The sequence below is a fragment of the Hemicordylus capensis genome, chromosome 5 (assembly GCF_027244095.1).
Source record: "Hemicordylus capensis ecotype Gifberg chromosome 5, rHemCap1.1.pri, whole genome shotgun sequence".
Classification (NCBI taxonomy): domain Eukaryota; kingdom Metazoa; phylum Chordata; class Lepidosauria; order Squamata; family Cordylidae; genus Hemicordylus; species Hemicordylus capensis.
In genome coordinates, this window is record NC_069661.1 from 153,891,775 (window position 1) to 153,910,515 (window position 18,741).

At 42.5% G+C, this 18,741-nt stretch overlaps 1 protein-coding gene across 5 annotated transcripts in view; it reads right to left on the reverse strand.

Annotated features, from left to right (window-relative positions):
* Positions 1-18,741, reverse strand: part of LRRK2 (leucine rich repeat kinase 2) — a 138,106-nt gene that overhangs the window by 88,724 nt on the left and 30,641 nt on the right. For all 5 annotated transcript variants that reach the window (XM_053251704.1, XM_053251705.1, XM_053251706.1 and 2 more), the window contains 7 exons: positions 15,209-15,340; positions 14,142-14,261; positions 12,015-12,142; positions 10,988-11,067; positions 7,146-7,252; positions 6,724-6,853; positions 4,733-4,857 (listed from right to left, as the gene is read on the reverse strand). In XM_053251704.1, the coding sequence (XP_053107679.1) occupies positions 4,733-4,857; positions 6,724-6,853; positions 7,146-7,252; positions 10,988-11,067; positions 12,015-12,142; positions 14,142-14,261; positions 15,209-15,340 (822 nt within the window). The remainder of the gene's footprint in view (positions 1-4,732; positions 4,858-6,723; positions 6,854-7,145; positions 7,253-10,987; positions 11,068-12,014; positions 12,143-14,141; positions 14,262-15,208; positions 15,341-18,741) is intronic.

The following is an 18,741-nucleotide window of genomic DNA, read 5'->3' on the forward strand; positions in this document are numbered from 1 at the left end:
CCCTAATGCCTCATTACTTGCGGTTCCATTACTCATGGTAGTAGGTGAGGAATGGAATCCCTGCAAGTAACGAGGTTCTCCTGTAAATAAGTAAAGTGGATCCTTGTCCCCAAAGGACTCATAATCTAAAAAAGAAACTCAAGATAGACACCAGCAATAGCCACTGGAAGGATGCTTTGCTGGGGCTGGATAGGGCCAGTTGTTCTCCCCCTATTAAATAGGTGAAAGTTTGGGGCGGTGTACAAATGTGATAAATAAATAAATATTTTAAATTGCCACTTTTTAAAAAGGTGCCTCTTTGCTCTGTTAGCAGTGGACTACATTTTGAAAACAAGATTGCATTGCCTCTGTTAACAAGTAGGGGTCTATTTTGTGGGAGGTACTAAAAGATTTAGTTTTAGGCCACTGGATAAAAGGAAATAATAATAATAAAAGCAAATCATGAAAGACACCATTCAAGTACTACATATTTTAGATTTCATGCCCAGTTTTTTGGTACATGAATATTTAAAACACACAGTACTTCTCATTCAGAAACGCCCAATTCCAAAAATGTGTTTAGAAGAAAGTCTAACTGAACTCAGTGGGATTTATTTCTCAGTAAACATGCACAGCATCAGGTCATTCATTTCACACACTCCAAGCACTACAAAAATTTAGCAAAAGGGGGGGGGGATAAGCCAAAATTATCTGTTCTGAGGACAGATTTATTGACTATCTTAAAAACATCAGTGGCTATAACATGCTAAAATTAATAGCCTGAAAATGGGCTGTACCTTAGTCAGACTGTCAAAGTAATATATTTTGATCACTCTCATTACTCAGTCATGAGAAAGATGTCATGCTACAAATGCATACAAAATAAGCTACTGCTGGGGATAAATTGTGTCTTGAGATTTCCGTTTGTTTTAATGCTGGACAAACAGCATTACTAGAAAGTCTAATCATAACTAGGTTTTGGATTGGGCTGCAGCATGGGGTGGGTTTACTTTTACCCTGCACTGCATTCCTAATTGTCCCCACCAGGTGCTACTAACTGCCAAGAATAAAACAAAAATACCAATCGTGTCTACAGTTTTTCTCTCTGCAGCTGCAATACATGGGCAAAAGGTTATCACCTGCCCATCCCCACTTGCTTTGACCAACAACAAACAATTAGTCAGAAATGCTTGGATGCACCTCCATCGTCATATGTAGCTTAGTCCATTTTTGGAAGCAAGTCCCAATGAATAGAATGGGACTTATTTCCAAGTAAACATGCATAGAATTGGGCTGCATGTAATGCAAAGATGATAAGTTTTATTCAAACCAATAATCCAGATGGACAAGACAGCAGTGTTCCCTCTAAGGTGTGCACAAGTGCGCACTCTCACAAGTTTTTTTAATGTCCTCTCAGTTAATTTTAGAGCCCGCTCAGGTTGAATCAGGAATGCCCTACTCTGAATACATGTGCACACACACTGCCTTGATACTGCCCAGAACACAGGGGCATAACTACTATTAGGCAAGGGGAGGCAACTGCCTGGGGGCCCCCACGCCTTGAGGGCCCCCCCAGAGGCAAGTCACATGTGAAGTGAGTGTGTGTGTATCAGCGAGGGGCCCATTTTAAAATTTTGTCTCTGGGCCCACTCTAGCCTTGTTACGCCCCTGCCAGAACAAAATTCATTCCACAAACAGATGAAAAAAATTAGAGAAAACAGTATAGCACAGTATGATGAACAAGCAGTATAACAGAGTATGATGTTTGGAGATGTGAAGGTCTTTGTAACATAAGCCAAAATTGGTAGATTTATTCTATTTTATTTAACGTATTTGAATACCACCCACTACCAAAGTATCTAGATGGCTTACAACCATAAAAGCCAACCAAGAAAGTTTAAATCAATTAAAACATAAAAAGTTCAAATTAAAATAACTACCTATAAAAACTGTTAAACAGCTAAACAGCTTGGCTGAAGAGATGTGTCTTTAGTTGTTTCCTAAAAGCCAATAGGGATGGAGCAGCTCTAATCTCAGCAGGAAGTGCATTCCATAGCTCTGGGGCAACTACAGAGAAGGCTTAACTCTGAGTCGTCATCAGACGGGTTGGCAGCACCCTCAGAATTCAGATTAGTAATTTGTATTCTTGTATTCATCATTCCAAGCTGAATTTATTTAAGACCCATTAATTTGAACAGCAGTCACCTTAAGTGGCACAGTGGGGAAATGCCTGACTAACAAGCAGACGGTTGCTGGTTCGAATCCCCTCTGGTACTATATTGGGCAGCAGCAATATAGGAAGATGCTGAAAGGCATCATCTCATATTGTGTGGGAAAAGGCAATGGTAAACCTCTCCTGTATTCTACCAAAAGAAAACCACAGGGCTCTGTGGGTGCCAGGAGTCAAAATCGACTTGATGGTACACTTTATCTTTACTTTAATTTAAACAGGAGAAAGTTAAGCATATACTTAACTCTTTCCCAGATAAATCAATGGGATTTCAATGGTTGACATTCTGACTAACGCTGCATCAATGCAATGAAAGGATACCTAGTTGCAATGGTCACATCCCTGCTTCAGAAGTGTGGAGTGAGTGGGGCAATTTTCATCTAGGGATGTGCACAAATCAATTTTTTTGATTTGATATGTGCCCCAAACAAATCACCCCTGATTTGTTTTGTGTGCAAATCTACCCACCAAATCACCCCAGATTCAATTTGTATTTGCTTTGATTCGATTCGGATCGATTCAGACCACTTAACAAGGTCTGAGGGGAACCAACTGTGGGTGGTAGGTAGGTCCCCATGGGTGCCACCTACCACCCATATTTCAAGGCAGTGGGACACTTGGTTGATTTTTAATTAATTAATTTAATTTTTACTGATTTTGAACATTTCCACCATAGGAAGTAATGGGGATTCAATGTCGCCATATCCTAACCCTAACACAGATCTCCAGCTTTCATTTTTTTTAAAAAAAAAAATCTAAGCTCTAGCCCTTGTAGAAGTTGAGTTATGGAGCAAAAAGTGCGGTCATTATTTTTCAAGTGTTCAGATTCTTTGGTGTATAATAACGTCCTCATAATGAATCCTTATGAGGAATCACTGCACCCCTTCATTTCTTCTGTTCATTTTGACTGTCATGGGACAGTGCCAATGGACAACTGCCATGTGCCAACTACAACCACCCCCACACACCTGCAAGGCAGTGGGGTACTCATTTTAATTTTTAGGAATATTGAAATGTTCAGATTCTTTGGACAGTGCAAACTGTCAACTGCCATGTGTCAACTACACCCCAACACACACTGGGGTACTCAATTTATTTTTTAGGTATTTTTGAAGTGTTTAGATTTTTTGTGTGTCTTCATTACACACCTTCATTTCTTCTGTTCATTTTGACCCTACTGCTTTGCAGACCGGGGTGGGGAATTCGTGATATCCCATGTTCCAACTACCTCCCAACCCACAAGCCACTGGGTACTCAGTTTATATTTTAGGAATTTTTGAGGTATTTAGACTCTAAGGTGTGTAATGAATCTTCATAGGGATTCATTATGAGGAAAGGTTATTAGAAACCAAAGAGCCTAAACACTTGGGGGGGAAATCCTAGAACATAAACTGAGTAGTACCCCACTGCCATGCAGGTGGGAGGGGGGTGTAGTTGGCAAATGGCAGTTGACAGTTGGCACTGTCATGGGAGGAGAGCTGGTCTTGTGGTAGCAAGCATGACTTGTCGCCCTAGCTAAGTAGGGTCCACCCCGGTTACAAATGAATGGAAGACTAGAAGTGTGAGCCTGTAAGATATTCCCCTCAGGGGATGGAGCTGCTCTGGGAAGAGCATCAGATGGTTCCAAGTTCCCTCCCTGGCATCTCCAAGATATGGCTGACAGAGATTCCTTGCCTGCAACCTTAGAGAAGTTGCTGCCAGTCTGTGAAAACAATACTGAGCTAGATAGACCAAAGGTCTGACTGAATATATGGCAGCTTCCTATGTTCCACTGTCAAAGGACAGTCAAAATGAATAGAAGATATGAGAATCCAAACCCTTGAAAAATAGTGACCACACATTTTGCTCCATAACTCCACTTCTACAAGGGCTAGAGTATAGCTTTTTTTTTTTTTTTAAATGAAAGCTGGGAATCTGGGGAAATTAATAGGAGGGATCTGAATCTCAAATTGATTCAATTCAAATCAGGCATGATTCGATTTGGATCCAAATCTAGCCAATAGAACACAGGGGTGATTTGTTTTGTCTCCAAATCACCTGAATCAGCTAGGGCATTCTTTCCAATGCAGAAATATGTTCCAAGAGTTGCATAGCCCTCAGATACATATTTCTAGGTTGCCAGGAGCACTTGGCAACCCAGGGCTCATTGGTGAAAATCGCCCTCGCCCCTACATGAGCATCTTTGCTTCCAAAGCAGTGATGCTACTGCTGTGCTAGGGATCCTTTTGCTGCACAGACACAGTCAGAATGTCAGCCACTGTGTTTAACTTTGTGAAACATTTACTACATCAGCTAGTTTGTTTCCAGATCAGCTAACTTGACCTCATCAGCAGAGCTTGCTCAAATTCTCATTTGCTTAACTTTATTAACAAGAAGATATACAGCAAAATAACTAGGCTGCAGACTCATTAAGTTGAAGCCATTTTGCTGCTTCTTTGTAAGTCTATTATAAAACATGTCAAAGTTTTTATAGTCACTCACTGGTGCTATTAATTATGCTAATATTTTTGTGAGTTTACTTACTTGGGGTCACAAAATGTAAAATAACTCGAAGTGCCTCCAGATATACAGATGGCACCAATTTATGCTTCATCATCACCTTCACAACTCTGGATGCAGCTACTGTCATTATATCCAGAGGGGGAAAACTGGAAAGATCAACCATGTATGCCATTAAACACCACATGCCTCAATTACACAATTGATTATTAAATACCAATTTGCATCATCCTTGCTTTAATACAGGGCTGCTCAACTTCGGCCCTCCAGCTGTTTTTGGACTACAACTCCCATAATCCCCAGCCACAGTGGCCAATAGCTAGGGATTATGGGAGCTGCAGGCCAACATCTGCAGGAGGGCCAAAGTTAAGCACCCTGCTTTAATATGAACTAAATTGCATTTCTGAAAAAGTACATATAATGCTAATATATTCCACTGCTAATGTATTATCCCAAAATGTATAATTGCTAACAATTATTCCCAAACAGTATGTAATTTTCAAACCTTTATGCACACAATGCCTATTCATTCGTTCATTCTAGCTGGGATTCAAATACAGTCTCAACTAGTCCCTTATGCACAAGGGGGATTTGACCTTGTGTTCTGAACTCCATACCTAGGAAGTAACCTTTGAAAATGTGGAGACTTTCAAAAATAGACTGCAGCCATCAAAAATAGAGTGCTGTTTAAGGGGTGGGGTGGGGTGGGGATCAAAAGCAAATCTAAAGTTGCTCTCTGGATCTGGTCTTCTGCCACAGTGCAAGGACTAGTACTGTACACAGAACCAAGGGATGATTTCATAGCTACCACGTGGAGGCCACTTTACAATCACTTGGTACACCTCCTGCCGTCACAAGGCAGGCCATCCCTGTGCAGTGGCTCACCACAGGGCCTGAAGCTTCCCACCCACAACAACATCCCACTCTCTTTTTGTAGGTTTGGAGTAGCACAGAGAACAGCAGCCAAGCCAGATAAGGTACTAGTGCAATGTGATGAAAGCTACCACAAATGGTCCCCATATACTTATTTTATTAAATATTGCATTTAGAAATATTTAAAGTATTTCTACCCTGTCCCTCCAGTGCACTACGGCTTACGGCAGCTCACAAAACTAGTAAAACAGATACAACAAGAGAAAACTAATAAAATCAATAGAAACCAAATGCAAAAGTAAGCAAGTTTAAAAGTTAAAACCCGCCAGATATGAGTGGCAGATAATACATTAAAAAGCCAAGCAACTCAAAAATGTAAATTGGCCCAAATCAATCCTTGAACAGTTATACATACGCAAAATAGTATGGTGTAACGGCTAAGAGAATGCAGATGAGGCGGACACCTTTCCTGGTTCCAATTTATTTATTTATTATTAATTTATTCGATTTCTATACCTAATTTTCACCTCTGCTATGAGCTCACTAAGGCAAGCCGCACTCAGCCTCATCTCTGCAGCAACATTAGAATGGTAATACTTACCTTACAGGGTTGTTGTAAGAATTATAGCGAGACAATTAACAGGAAGGGCTTTGAGCACACAAGTGCTATACAAATGCTTGACATACTGCACAATGCAGTGGAACAGAGGTGCACCTAGGTAATTTTGGGGCCGGGATCTAAAGGCCTTAGGGCCCCACTTCCACCCCGCTGCAAGAGCAGACTACAGAAGATTTGGGGGGCCCCCAGCGGGTGTGAAGGCCCTGGACTTTGGCCCCGAAGTCCAGGGGTAAGAGCACCTCTGCAGCAGAATGCAGCTTTTCCCAGTTGCACAAGAGCACTGTTGCACAAATGCAAAAACTGCACAAACGGAGTTGTGGGACAGTGAAGCCATAATATACAACAGCTGCATTGTCACACAGCTCCATTTGTACAACATTTGCATGTTCACAACAGCGCTCTTGCATGACTGTGCAGTTGCTTTCTACTGCATGCATAACACTGCACAGTATGTCAGTCACTAAGTATTATGATTAAGAAACCAATTTTCGATAAAGGTGTTAATAGGAGTAAGCTTAGTTACCTTCCTTCAAAAGCATGATTCAGCAGTTTACAAGCACTTTCTGCAACTTCAGGAGAGTTGGAGTGTCTCTTCATTATGTCCAGCACATTTATGTGTATTCCTTTTGTCAACAGGACTGTCCTAAAACTTTCTACAGTAAGAAGAAAGGACACAAATCATTTATGCTGGGTATAAGCACCTAGCGTCTTAATTTTTACCTACATGGAGCAGAAATCATGTGTCAATCCAGAAACATATTCTTATTTGAAGGGGAAATTTCTGCACAGCCCCAGCTGTAGGATGGTTTAAATGTGGACCTTAACTGCAGCAAGTACAGCCTTACTTAAATCTTTATTGTTGCTAAGATTTGTCTAGGACCATTAGTGGCAGCATCAGATTTTGTACCTTCCCATCCACACCTTTAGTGTTACTAATTCTTTTACCATTTTGCTCCGACAGAGTTGTCAAGGCATTTGCAGCTGCTTGAAACACTTCCTTTGAAGTAGAATGCATCAGCATGGCCAGCATCACTTCTCTGTGTGCTGGAAACCTAACACAAAAGAATAGGAATCACAAGCTAAGATAACAACAGCAACTTTATTAAAAAAATAGATGCTAATAAACTTCAAGTGAACTTCTGTTCTCCTAGGATCAAGTTATCACAGCACATCTTGGGCAAAAGTACCGTTCTAAAAAGTTATCTGGAATTAAAGTACCATTTAACTTACTAAAATAAGATTTGTTTTCATCTTTCCTGGCTGTGCTATCAGCAACAGTGTCCCTATTTCAGACTTGAAGGACAATCATGTTCTGTGCCAATAACTACAGAAGCCAAAAATTTATACTTTCCACACCAACGACCCAAGTTTAAGTACAACCTTTACATTTTTCCAGCTTGGTCTCCAATACTAATGTTGGGGAAAGCATGTAAAACAATGCAGTCATTATCATGACCAGCTCTACTGCTCATGGAAACTGCCAGGATTGCACTCCTCGGCTAGGAAGCTCGGTTCTAAACCTGGGCTAAAAATGAGGGAGGACGCCACACAGGTGCTTTCTTTCTCACTCCTGGCTCATGTGGAAGCCCGGGCTGTCTGCAATGAGCTTCCATAGAGCCAGACACTTGGAACTTCCCACATGCACCGTGCTCCTTGAGCGGTATATTATGGGATTCCGGAGGACTTCCTACTCTGGACCACAGCTCTGCTGATAGCCACCGCACTGGTCATCTGGGTGTGTGATCAGCAGAGGTAGAAGGAGACTACCTCGGGAGAAGGCAGGTAGGAGCCTGACTCCCCCCTCGCCTCCCCCTACCCTTCACAGTCTGGTTGTGTGAATGGTCTTAATATCTGTAAAACAATGGCTCCTCTTTCAGCAGTACCTTTATTGGCATGGGAACTACTGCATGGTGGCATCTTCCTGTGCTTTTCAGTAATATTGGATGTTTGAGGCCACATGAGAAGCACCCACATTATAATACCTTCTCTTACAATCATCACTTCTCCCAAGAACTGGAGCAGCTTTTCAATAAGAAGAAGCCATGCCATGACCTCCTTGAACATGACCCCAGTCTCCCAACATTACTGAGTGGCATGAGAAAGAGTCAATGGAACTGTTCTGGGGTGCTGGCTAAACACTCCAATCGGGCTGGGATAATGTGGGAAATCAATGTGACCATATGGAACAGTTCATTAAAGTGTCAACTTATGCAAGGTTTTGATCTGGAAATGATGCAAAGACAAATATAGCACAATCAGATTTATTTGGGAATAATCGGAGTACAGGAAAATAAAAGATAGATTAGGCAAGGTGAAGAGGCAATAAAATCTTAACTAACGGTATTAACTAGAGTCTCACATAGAGGCGTTTTAGCTTAAGGTCCAAATTGTGAATAAATTAGCTTAAGGCTTTGCTTGAGAAAGGACCCAAATGTAAAAGAGGAGAGAGAAGGGGGCGAGATGATTCAGAAGGGATAGACGGTTAGCATTACTGGTCCTGATCTGTTGGTGCATTGGATTCATTTGCAGGTTGGAGTGCACAAGTAGATTTCTCCGCAGGGGCAAAGTAGAAAGGCAGGAAAGAGAAGAAGCAAGTGGCATAGCACGACCACTTGCAGGCTAGGGAACCTGGATAGAATTTGGTTCCAGTATAGGTCCAGGGTGTTCTGTTATCAAGGGTCCTTCTCTGAGTTCTCTGTTGTGTTTTCCCTCCTTCGTCGTCTTCTGTTTTCCCTCCTGACCATGTGCTTGTGTAAGGAGTAAAGGTAAAGTGTGTCATCGAGTCGATGTCGACTCTTGGAGACCACAGAGCCCTGTGGTTGTCCTTGGTAGAATACAGGAGGAGTTTACCATTGCCATCTCCCATGCAGTATGAGATGATGCCTTTCAGCACCTTCCTATATCACTGCTGCCCAATATAGGTGTTTCCCATAGTCTGGGAAATATACCAGCGGGGATTTGAACCGGCAACCTCTGGCTTGCTAATCAAGTCATTTCCCCGCTGTGCCATTAGGTAGCTCATGTCAAGACTACAAGCAGGCAAAATCATGCCCTGGAGCAATGCAAAGGTCAGGCTCCCTGACTGCAGGGGCTGAAACCTGCAAGTAAAGAATTTCATGTTTGTATGAACCCATCAAGTGGGCGTGATCTTTAGGAAACAAAAGATGGAATGGCTGGTCAAGAGGTATGTGTAGAGTACTGAATGGGTGAACTCAAAAGCTTCATCTGAGACTGAGATGTCTCTTCCTGGGAGAGGGGGAGAGAGAGAGAGAGAGGTTTTCTTTTCCTGTTAATGATCCTACCTCTGGGTCTTGACAGCTCATTAACATTGTGATAAGAGCAAGACTAATCCCACTGAAAAAGGGAGTTAGCTATTTCTCTTATGAAGGTCTCTTTGGCCCGGGTCTTCTTGTTAGCTTCCTCCGTTTTGAAAGAGAGGTCATGGGGGTCTCCTTACAATTGTTTGTTATCCTGACCTTGGGGAGCATGGCCCCATGTTTGCTTGTGCCAAGCAACCAAATTGCATAGTTTGCCATATATGGGCATGTGCAGTGTTCATGATCCCGTGAGCTCAGGTATCCAAGATGGAGTTTACTAGCCTGAAACTCAAAATCACATAGAGGGGTGCCGTTTGCAGCCCCAAAACAAGCTGTTTCAGTAACACCACCATACGGCAGCTCCAACACTGCTAAATATAAAATACCAGGATGAGTTCCTAGTATCCTCTTTGCCACATGTACACACATTGGAAAACCCACAGATATGGTAGCTTCCTGACACAGGAAAGAAAAGGGCACTCAGGCATTCACACAGTGGTCTGATTCACACAATTGGTCGAACCTAGGTTTAATGTGGGTTAATGATGTTAGCTTGATTGTGTGAACCCACAACAAGGTAGTTTATGGTCCAAGATGAATCTGACATTCCCATCTTGGTGTGGGTTCACACAGTCATGCTAATGTTGGTTACCCATATTAAACGTAGATTTGAATGACTGCATGGGCCAGACCATCATTTCTATACTTTCCCCTATATTATCAATGACCATGCCAGAAAAATGCAACATGTGAAGGTCTGATACCAGGGCATTCTCTGTCTTATGACAGTCTCCTTCTCCCAATTTTGATTCCAATGGTTAATAGGGAAACTATCAAAGCGGGGTGGGAAACTGAGTTGTAAATCTGGAGGTTCACATTTTCAAAACACTCAATTTCCCTACTGAAATAAGAGTATCTCCTTCTCTGTTTGTTTTCAGGAAGAACCTCAAGACTCTCCTGTTTTTGCAGTGCAGAAAAATAATAAACCAGCCGACCCCACACAGAGCATCTGTGCGCTCTTTGGGGCCGGCTACCTCTCTCTCCTCCCGCCTCAGTCTCCGGCCGGGCCGAGTGCGGCCGTCATCACGGCTGGGTCACTACTGCCACCGCGGCTGCCCAGCAAGCCAATTCTCCTGCTGCCGTGGCCTGGGCTGCCGGGGCCTGGGGCCGCGGCGGCGGCCCGCCGCTCAGTCTCCAGCCGGGCCGAGTGCGGCCACCATCATGGCCGGGTCACTACTGCCCCCGCGGCTGCCCGGCAAGCCAATTCTCCCACGGCGGCGGCCCGGGCCTCCCACCGCCCGGGCCTGCCGCCTTGCCTCCGCAGCCACCCAACCGCCAATTCTCCTGGGTGCGCCTTAGCCAATCAGGCGCCCACGCAGCCCAGCCAATCAACTGGGCTGCCGGGATGCACATTCGAAAGGCACACCCAGGAGAATTATATATATAGATACATAAATTTCGCCTACTGACTTTTTCTCTTCATCTCCAATCTTCTCATGAAGACTGTGTTGGTACATAAGCAGATTGTTCAAAGCCCAACATGCAGCCTCCTAAAAGAAAATAATGATATAAATCATGAGGATAATACATTTAATTTTTCAAATTATCCCAAGAAGAATCAGAAGTATGATTCATGGTAGTGATCAAAGCATCAAAATAAATATAAACTGGTTATGAATATACATTAGGAACCAATATGATCTATGAAAATAGATAACAAATTACAAAAGTTCACATTATTCCCAAACATACACTGTCATTTCATTTCAGAAAGGGCCAGGAATTTCATTGGCCTGGAATCCTTTGAACCATATAACATTACCTAATAGATTTATAGTGAGTTATCAACATCCACAGATCTCTGTGACTCTGGTGAAATTTGTTACATTTGTATCCAGTCCTACCTTCAAAGGGAAGCCAGAACTAAGAACACAGCCAGACTAACAAAATGCTGGTGAAGCAAACACACAGCAGGCACTATAGGGAAGGCTGCACAACCCTCAGGGACATATCTTTGAGAGTCACAGTTAGCTACAGAAAGAACTAAAGAAAATCACCCCCTGACCTGTAGTGCCAGCCACTGTTCCCTCTAAGGCATGCACACGTGTGCGTGCTCACAAGTTTTTGGATGTCCGCTCAGTTCATTTTAGATCCCACTCAAGTTGAATCAGGAAGGTCCCACTCTGAATGCAGGTGTGCGCACACTGCCCTGATACTGGCACCCAGAACAAAACTCATTCCGCACAGAGATGAAAAAAATTAGAGGGACCACTGATGCCATAACTATATTAGTTTGGATGTCAGCCACAGAAGATTGCAAATAACAATTGGCAAATTAAAGTGGTGTGTGTTAAAGAGCTTAGCAAATAAAATATTCAATAAGAGGTTTTTTGGATCTAATTTGATTGTTGTTTCTCCTAGTTACAATGTAAAGAAAATCATTCAACACCCAAGTCCCATGTCAATCACTACCTCCTCATGATTCACAGTTTTTTACCTGCACATCTATATTTTTCCGGTGCAATTTTAGTGCTTTATAACAAGCTTCCAGCCAGCATAATTTTTCTCCTTCCTCCTCATCCTCCTCTTTTTCTTCCAAGTCTCTGTTTAAAAATATTGTTTCCGCTTGGGGGAAAAGTTATAATTTGTTTACTTGTATTTTGAAAATGAGTGCATTCAGTTATTTTCACATTCCAGTAAAGATTAGCAAAGGTGATGAAACATGATAATGATAATTACTTGCAAAAGATTTTATTTCATATCCTAGCTACTTGTTAGGATAAGGAAAGAAAACAACTGACAGTTTTTTTAAGGAAGAAACATTTGGCATGAGTTCAACAACACACAGAGGTCATTCACACAATCAAAAACTGCATTCTACCCAGGCTTGGGAGCTGTGTAGCCCAGCTTTTCACCTGGGTTAAAGTTAAGGGCATGAGCACTGCCTTAACCCAGGTTCCACAGATGTGCAACTGCGCAGGCAGCCCATGTGGTCACAGAGATGGGCACCTAGAGTGTCTGTCTCCTGGAGAAATCCTCCAATGCACCATGCTGAACGCATGGTGCTTTGTAGGATATGTTGTCCCAACTCTCCAGTGATCGCTCATCTGGGAGCGCAGTCCGTGCTCCCAGCAACATTTCTGCAATCCTCGGGGGGCATGGGGGAGGTGAGTGAAGTGCAATCTCCCCCCACCCCCCCGCCCACCTGTGCTCCGTTGCAGTGGTATCAATGACCAGTTGTGTCAACCGGCACCCGCACCAGTTGTGCCAATAACCTCTATGTCAACCATAGTTTTAGCTAATTGATCAAGATCAAGATAGTCAATCGGGAAAAAATTATAGTCTCTCAAACAGAGGTGATGTGCGGAGGCCATTTAACAAAAGATAATGGATTTGTCTTGACTGAAATCCAGATATCTGTTTTTAATCTTCAGACTGCAAGGAAAGAAAGCCTCAGGCTGACAAGCCAAAACAATTCAACTTCACTTCCTCATCCAGCCCCTTACTCTTCCTTTATGCAGTAGTCCTGCCTGCTTTTTTAATCTAGCCACTGCTCTGTCTGGATTGTGACAGATGCCAGTAGGGATGTGCACAAAACGGTTTGGCAGTCCTTTTATGGATGCGCATCAGCCACTGGTAGGACGCTGACCGGGGCTGCAAAGAGGTATGCTGCAGCCCCGCAGCAGCAATTTTGGGGGAAGCGCCTGAGGGGGAAATGTGGCGGTGGAGGTAAGAGCACACTCTCTGCACCTTGAAGGACTCCCACTCCACCACACACACACACCGCCTCCTGAATGTGTTCGTGCACATCCCTAGATGCCAGTTTCAAAGGAGTGGAATGGAGCAAATTCACCATAATTAAATCTCTAAATGGGCTTTCCTACAGGAGATGAAAGCAGCCTAAGATACTTTACACATACCACAATTTGGCACTGACAGAGGAGAGAGCACCAATGTTTTAGTCCATGGAAACACGAGAACATGTTTCTACAACAACTACAAATATCTATATACTACTTTTCAACAGAATTTTTTAGTGGTTTATCTAGAACAATAAATTAATTTATCTATTAATTTATTTTTAAATAAATAAAATAAAATAAATAAAAATAAAGTGCCTGGAGCGCATTGCACGCATGTGCACCAGGCACTTCCAACCAGAGGCGGCACCGGGGTGGTAAGAAGGTACGCTGCCACCCTGGCGGATAGTTTTAAAAGACAGCGCTGGAGGGGGAACCGCGGCAGGATGGATAAGAGCACCATTGCCTGTCCTTAAAGATATCCCCCCCACCCCACCTTCGAACTGGCCAAACCGCCAGACATTCAAACCGGTTCGAACTGGTTCGTGCACATCCCTTATGGCAACCCACAAATGTGTGCTCCAACTCTAACAAGGTGGAAAGAATGGGCCGCCAAAGGAATAAAAAGCAAGTGGCCATACGTGCAAGTAACTAGGATCCATTAGAGCAGGTGTAGGCAACCTTGGCTCTCCAGCTGTTGTTGAGCAAGGCCGTATTTACATTCTTGTCCATACCATCTTTGCAGTCCTATGTAAGAAACATATTCTAGCAACAAACTGCATGGCATGTGGAGGACTTTCCACTTAAGTTATATAGTTACTTACTGAGAAGAGCCAAACAACTGAGGCCTGCAGCCTGTAGCTTTGCATTTCCAGGGTACTTTTCAACAGCCTTCACAATAACTTCATGCACATTGTTTAATACCAGGATATTGAAAAAGTTTCCTGTTGGGAGGGGGGAATTCAAAAGATAGTTGAATCTACTGTTCAGACACTGAATGCATGCATTTTATACATCACTGTTGGAGTCTGAAGCAAGAAAAAAAGAAATTCCATGCCAATGAAATACAGCTTCGACATCAATGGCATTTCAATTCTGCTCTCATATCAAATGTGAGTTTTCTAATTTGAACAGAATTATAAGAACTGTGTGAATGAGAGGGCCAAAGTGGCAACAGTGGAAAATCCTTGGAGTGTTAGAGAAGGCCAAGCAGATGGAAGGTCTGCTCAAGTCTTTGTGTGATCTCTGAACCTTCCAATTTGACAATTGTGGGTAACTTTGTTGTTTCTTTAAATTGAGGGTGGGATGGGGTGGAGGAGGGGGAGAGAATTCTCAGGAAGCCACATTCTGAATCTTAAAACCCGAGTTATGCTTTCCAGGGGTGGGGAATCCCAAAGACATAGCAGTCATGTTATGATGAATTAATTTTCTTTTTTATGGAATCCTGTAATTGAGAATAGATTCAAGAGTCTGTGCAGGCCTCTTCTGGATTTCCTCTCACACAAGTGAGTTTTCCCTATTCAAACTTAGAGAAAATCTCTGAATAAATAATACCTCAGACCACTGCAGAAAAATAATCAACACTTTATACTTAATCAGGGCTAAAAAGCTTCTCGGCTTCTGTGTATGCACTGTGGTTTCACTGCCATATTTTTGCCCACTGCAACTTCTCATGTTGCACTGGAGGCTGCATTCAAAATTACCCCAAGTTTCAAGAGAAGATTATCAGAGAGCACAGGGAACCATCTTAAAAAGAAGGGCGTCGAGATTTCTGATATGTGCATACATAGCCTTTTGCTACTCTTCCCGGAAGGAGAAGCAACAAAATCTGTGCTGGTAACCTTGTCAGTGTTAAAACAAAAGGTCATACTACTATCGTTTCAGAACTCACCCAGTGTAAGTTTATGCAACAAACAGCAGCTCACTTCCTGAATTGGCTCACTCTTGGGGAATGTTTTCATCATCTCAACTACGATATTGTAAGATCTCACATTTCCAGACATAAGAACTTCCACATTGCTGGCTAAAACCAACAGAAAGAAATATTCTTACTTGAGTAAGAAAAAACATTCATGTTATTTTTATACAAACACTTTTGGTTTTGAAAACTGACTGATGCTTTGACAAGCTTGAATATTTGGTGGGGGGGAAGTAACAACTTTTAATACAAGGAACACTAGAAAACAATAATAATATTGACTATGCAGCAGGAAATGTAAAGAAAAATCTCTGCAGGCAATCAAAATTAACACAAAATCGTAACATACAATGTTTCGAAAAGGGGGGTTGTTTGTATCAAATTTCAGATTTGAGTCAGATTTCAAATAAACTGTGACCTCCCAAATCGTAGTTTTTCTCTGCTTGCTACGGAAATAGAGCCATTCTTCTCGAATTAGTTCTCATAATTGGTACAGCAATATCTAGTTTAAAAAATGCAAAGGTTATGGCTCCAATTACTGGTATAAATGTTAGCAGCAGTACATTCAGAGGCAGCTCCTCCATGAGGCAATGACCTCAGGTGGCAAGTGTACCTTAGGACTAGGGATGCACACAGAACCGAGCGAGGGTAGTTTAAGGCGGGGTATGTGTGTGTGTACTGCTTTAAGGGTGGGGAAGGGTGCACTTACCCTTCCCGCCGCTCTTCCCCCGCCGGTGCTCCAGTTTTCTAAAGTCCCTCGGGGTGGCAGCATACCTCCCTGCCATCCCATTTCCCCCATTTACCGGAACTATCCAGAAGTAGCCAACGTGCCTGCGTGCACCAGCACACGCAAGCGCGCTGACTACTTCCAGACAGTTCCGGTAAATGGGGGCAATGGGCTGGCAGGGAGGTAAGCTACCGCCCCAAGGGACTTTAGAAAACCGGAGCAAGAGGCGTATTATTGATATGGAACGCCAGACAGATTTAAGCCAGGCACCAAGCCTCGTAAGACTTGGAGCCACCAAGCCCTCACAAAAACCAGCTGATATATCCAGCACACAGAAGAGCCCTGACATTGGCTCGGCTTGAAGTGCTGCCCTCTGCAGTACTAGAGGGTAGGTATAGGAGAGTTCCTTATTTGGAGAGATGTGCCCTTGTGAAAGTGGGAATATTGAGATGGTCGGCCACGTGCTCCTGTATTGTTCTTTCTACCGTGAGCTGTGTTCCAAATACATTGCTCCTCTCATTCTTAGATACCCTGACAATTCAGATGCATTTTATATAAACTTATTTCTTGCTGATAAACACACTTATGTCTTGCACTCAGTAGCCAAATTCTGTACAGCTGCGATTAAAATTTTCTCATGGTGTGTCAGAAATGGTCAATTTTAATCATCCCTCCTTTTTCTTTTTAATTTTGTTTTATTCTAGATTTTTTAATCTCAGTCTTCTATGTAACTAATTTTTATATGTATATGCATGTATCTGTTTATATTGATATCAACCCTCATGGTTGATTTATTTGATCTGGATTGTGTAGTTGACCAAAGATCGCAATAAACTGAATTGAACTGGAGCACAGGCTGGGGAAGAGCAGCGGGAGGGGTAAGTGCATCCTCCCCCCCCCTTAAAGCAGCACCCCACCCCCCGCCTTTGAACTGGCGGAACCAGCTGCCATTCGAACCGGTTCGGAGGCCCATAAAGGGCCTTTAAGTTGAATGTAACACGATGGGAGTGGGGGAGACCATCTTATGGTAGTAAAGCAGAAAGCAGTCATGACTGTTTACCCTGAGTTAAGAAATTGTATGCTACATAATATTAAATACTCTTTTTGCATGGATGAGCACTGAAAAATTTTTCTTCAACTACCATTCCTGATTTTGCTGCACTTTTAAGAAGATGATATGTAAGCAAGGGAAACAGTTCATATCCTTGTAAAAGCAGACTTTTAAAAAGCCCTTATTATTAAATGCAGCACTCCTAATTCATGGCTACACCAACATGTGCACAATAAGTTGTCTGGCTTCTTTTTTTTTTTTAACTATTCGACTGATAAGATGGTATCTTCAATTTCAGAACTTTCACAATATAGTATTTTCTACATTGTGTTGCACTGCTACAATTTTCCAACAGACTTCTAAGAAACATTTATTTTCAAATGTTTTTCATTTTAGCAATGTTAGGTCAGTTGTGGGCAGACAGAACATCATGCCAGCCCCATGACTGCTAAAGCCGACACCCACCAGAGAAATAATGTCTGTATTTCATCCTGAACCAGTCCTTTGTCTTTGGTTCCATTTCATATCCTGCTATACCATATCTCATATATCCACAAGTGCATTGTGACAGTTAGCCACTAGTTTTAATTAGCAATGAGATTAGATCACCGTTTAGAACAATGACTTTTATGCCTACAATTTACACAGGAATAAGTATTAATCAACAGAGTTTACTGTGTGCAGCCAATATCTAAATCATCAAGAGGGAAACTTGACTTAACCTTCAGTAATGGCAAGCACATTTTCAAAAAGTTTATTTTAGAAGTAGAAATATTTTTCTGAAGAAGCAGTAAGGGAGGTGGGGGGGGCACGGCGGAAAAACTGCTGCTGCTGTTTTATAGAAAATATGTTTCAGTATTATCCAGGACAGCATTAACACAACCCAAAATGGGCTTGATTAGGCGCACTTAACTGCATTAATTTGAGTAAGCTCAACTGTGTCCACCTCTGTGATGGAACTGTGACCATCACCATGAGCAACTGAATTTACTAACGTGTAATTGCAGTCAGCCATTGAATTCAGGAAAGATGGGGCTTGTAATCCAACAACATCTAGGGAACCAAGACTGGGAACTCCAGATTAAACCACAGCTTGTCTAAACCCAGAGCTGTGTTTTAATTGTGGTTTTCAAGCTACAATTAAACTAGACTTTGCAACCAAGACTGAACTCTTGGGTTTCAAGTGCTGGTTTAATTTTGCTTTGGAAACCATAGTTAAAGCACAGTTCTAATCTTTGGACAAGCTGCGGAGCCGAGGTTTAACAAACCATGATTTCTCTGGCACTTGAGTGAAGAAGGTAGCAGTGCATAGACTCAGGTCCATTTCATAATAGAATAAACCCTGGTTTATTTGGTCATCCAAACCCATCCAGAGGGCCAGTTCAGACATCAGGCCTACGGTTAAATCTTAGTTCCATGTGATCTCTCCAAACTTTGGGAGCAGCATGCACTCCCTCCTCCCCTGCCCGCACAAACCTCAAGAGAATCTGTCTGCAGTTAAAAACACAAATCATGATTGGCTGTGATATCTGAACTAAACAATCTTGGTTTATTCAAAACACTTTTCTTGAAATAAACTGAGGTTTGAAGTGGTGTCTGAACTGGCTCAAGAGTATCATTAAAGTGTCTTGAGCAAGAAGCAGATGGAAGAATCTTGTAAGGCCATGCCTGTAACCATGTTAAAAGCATTGAGACTCATATGACCAAATAAACCATAAAACCCAGCAT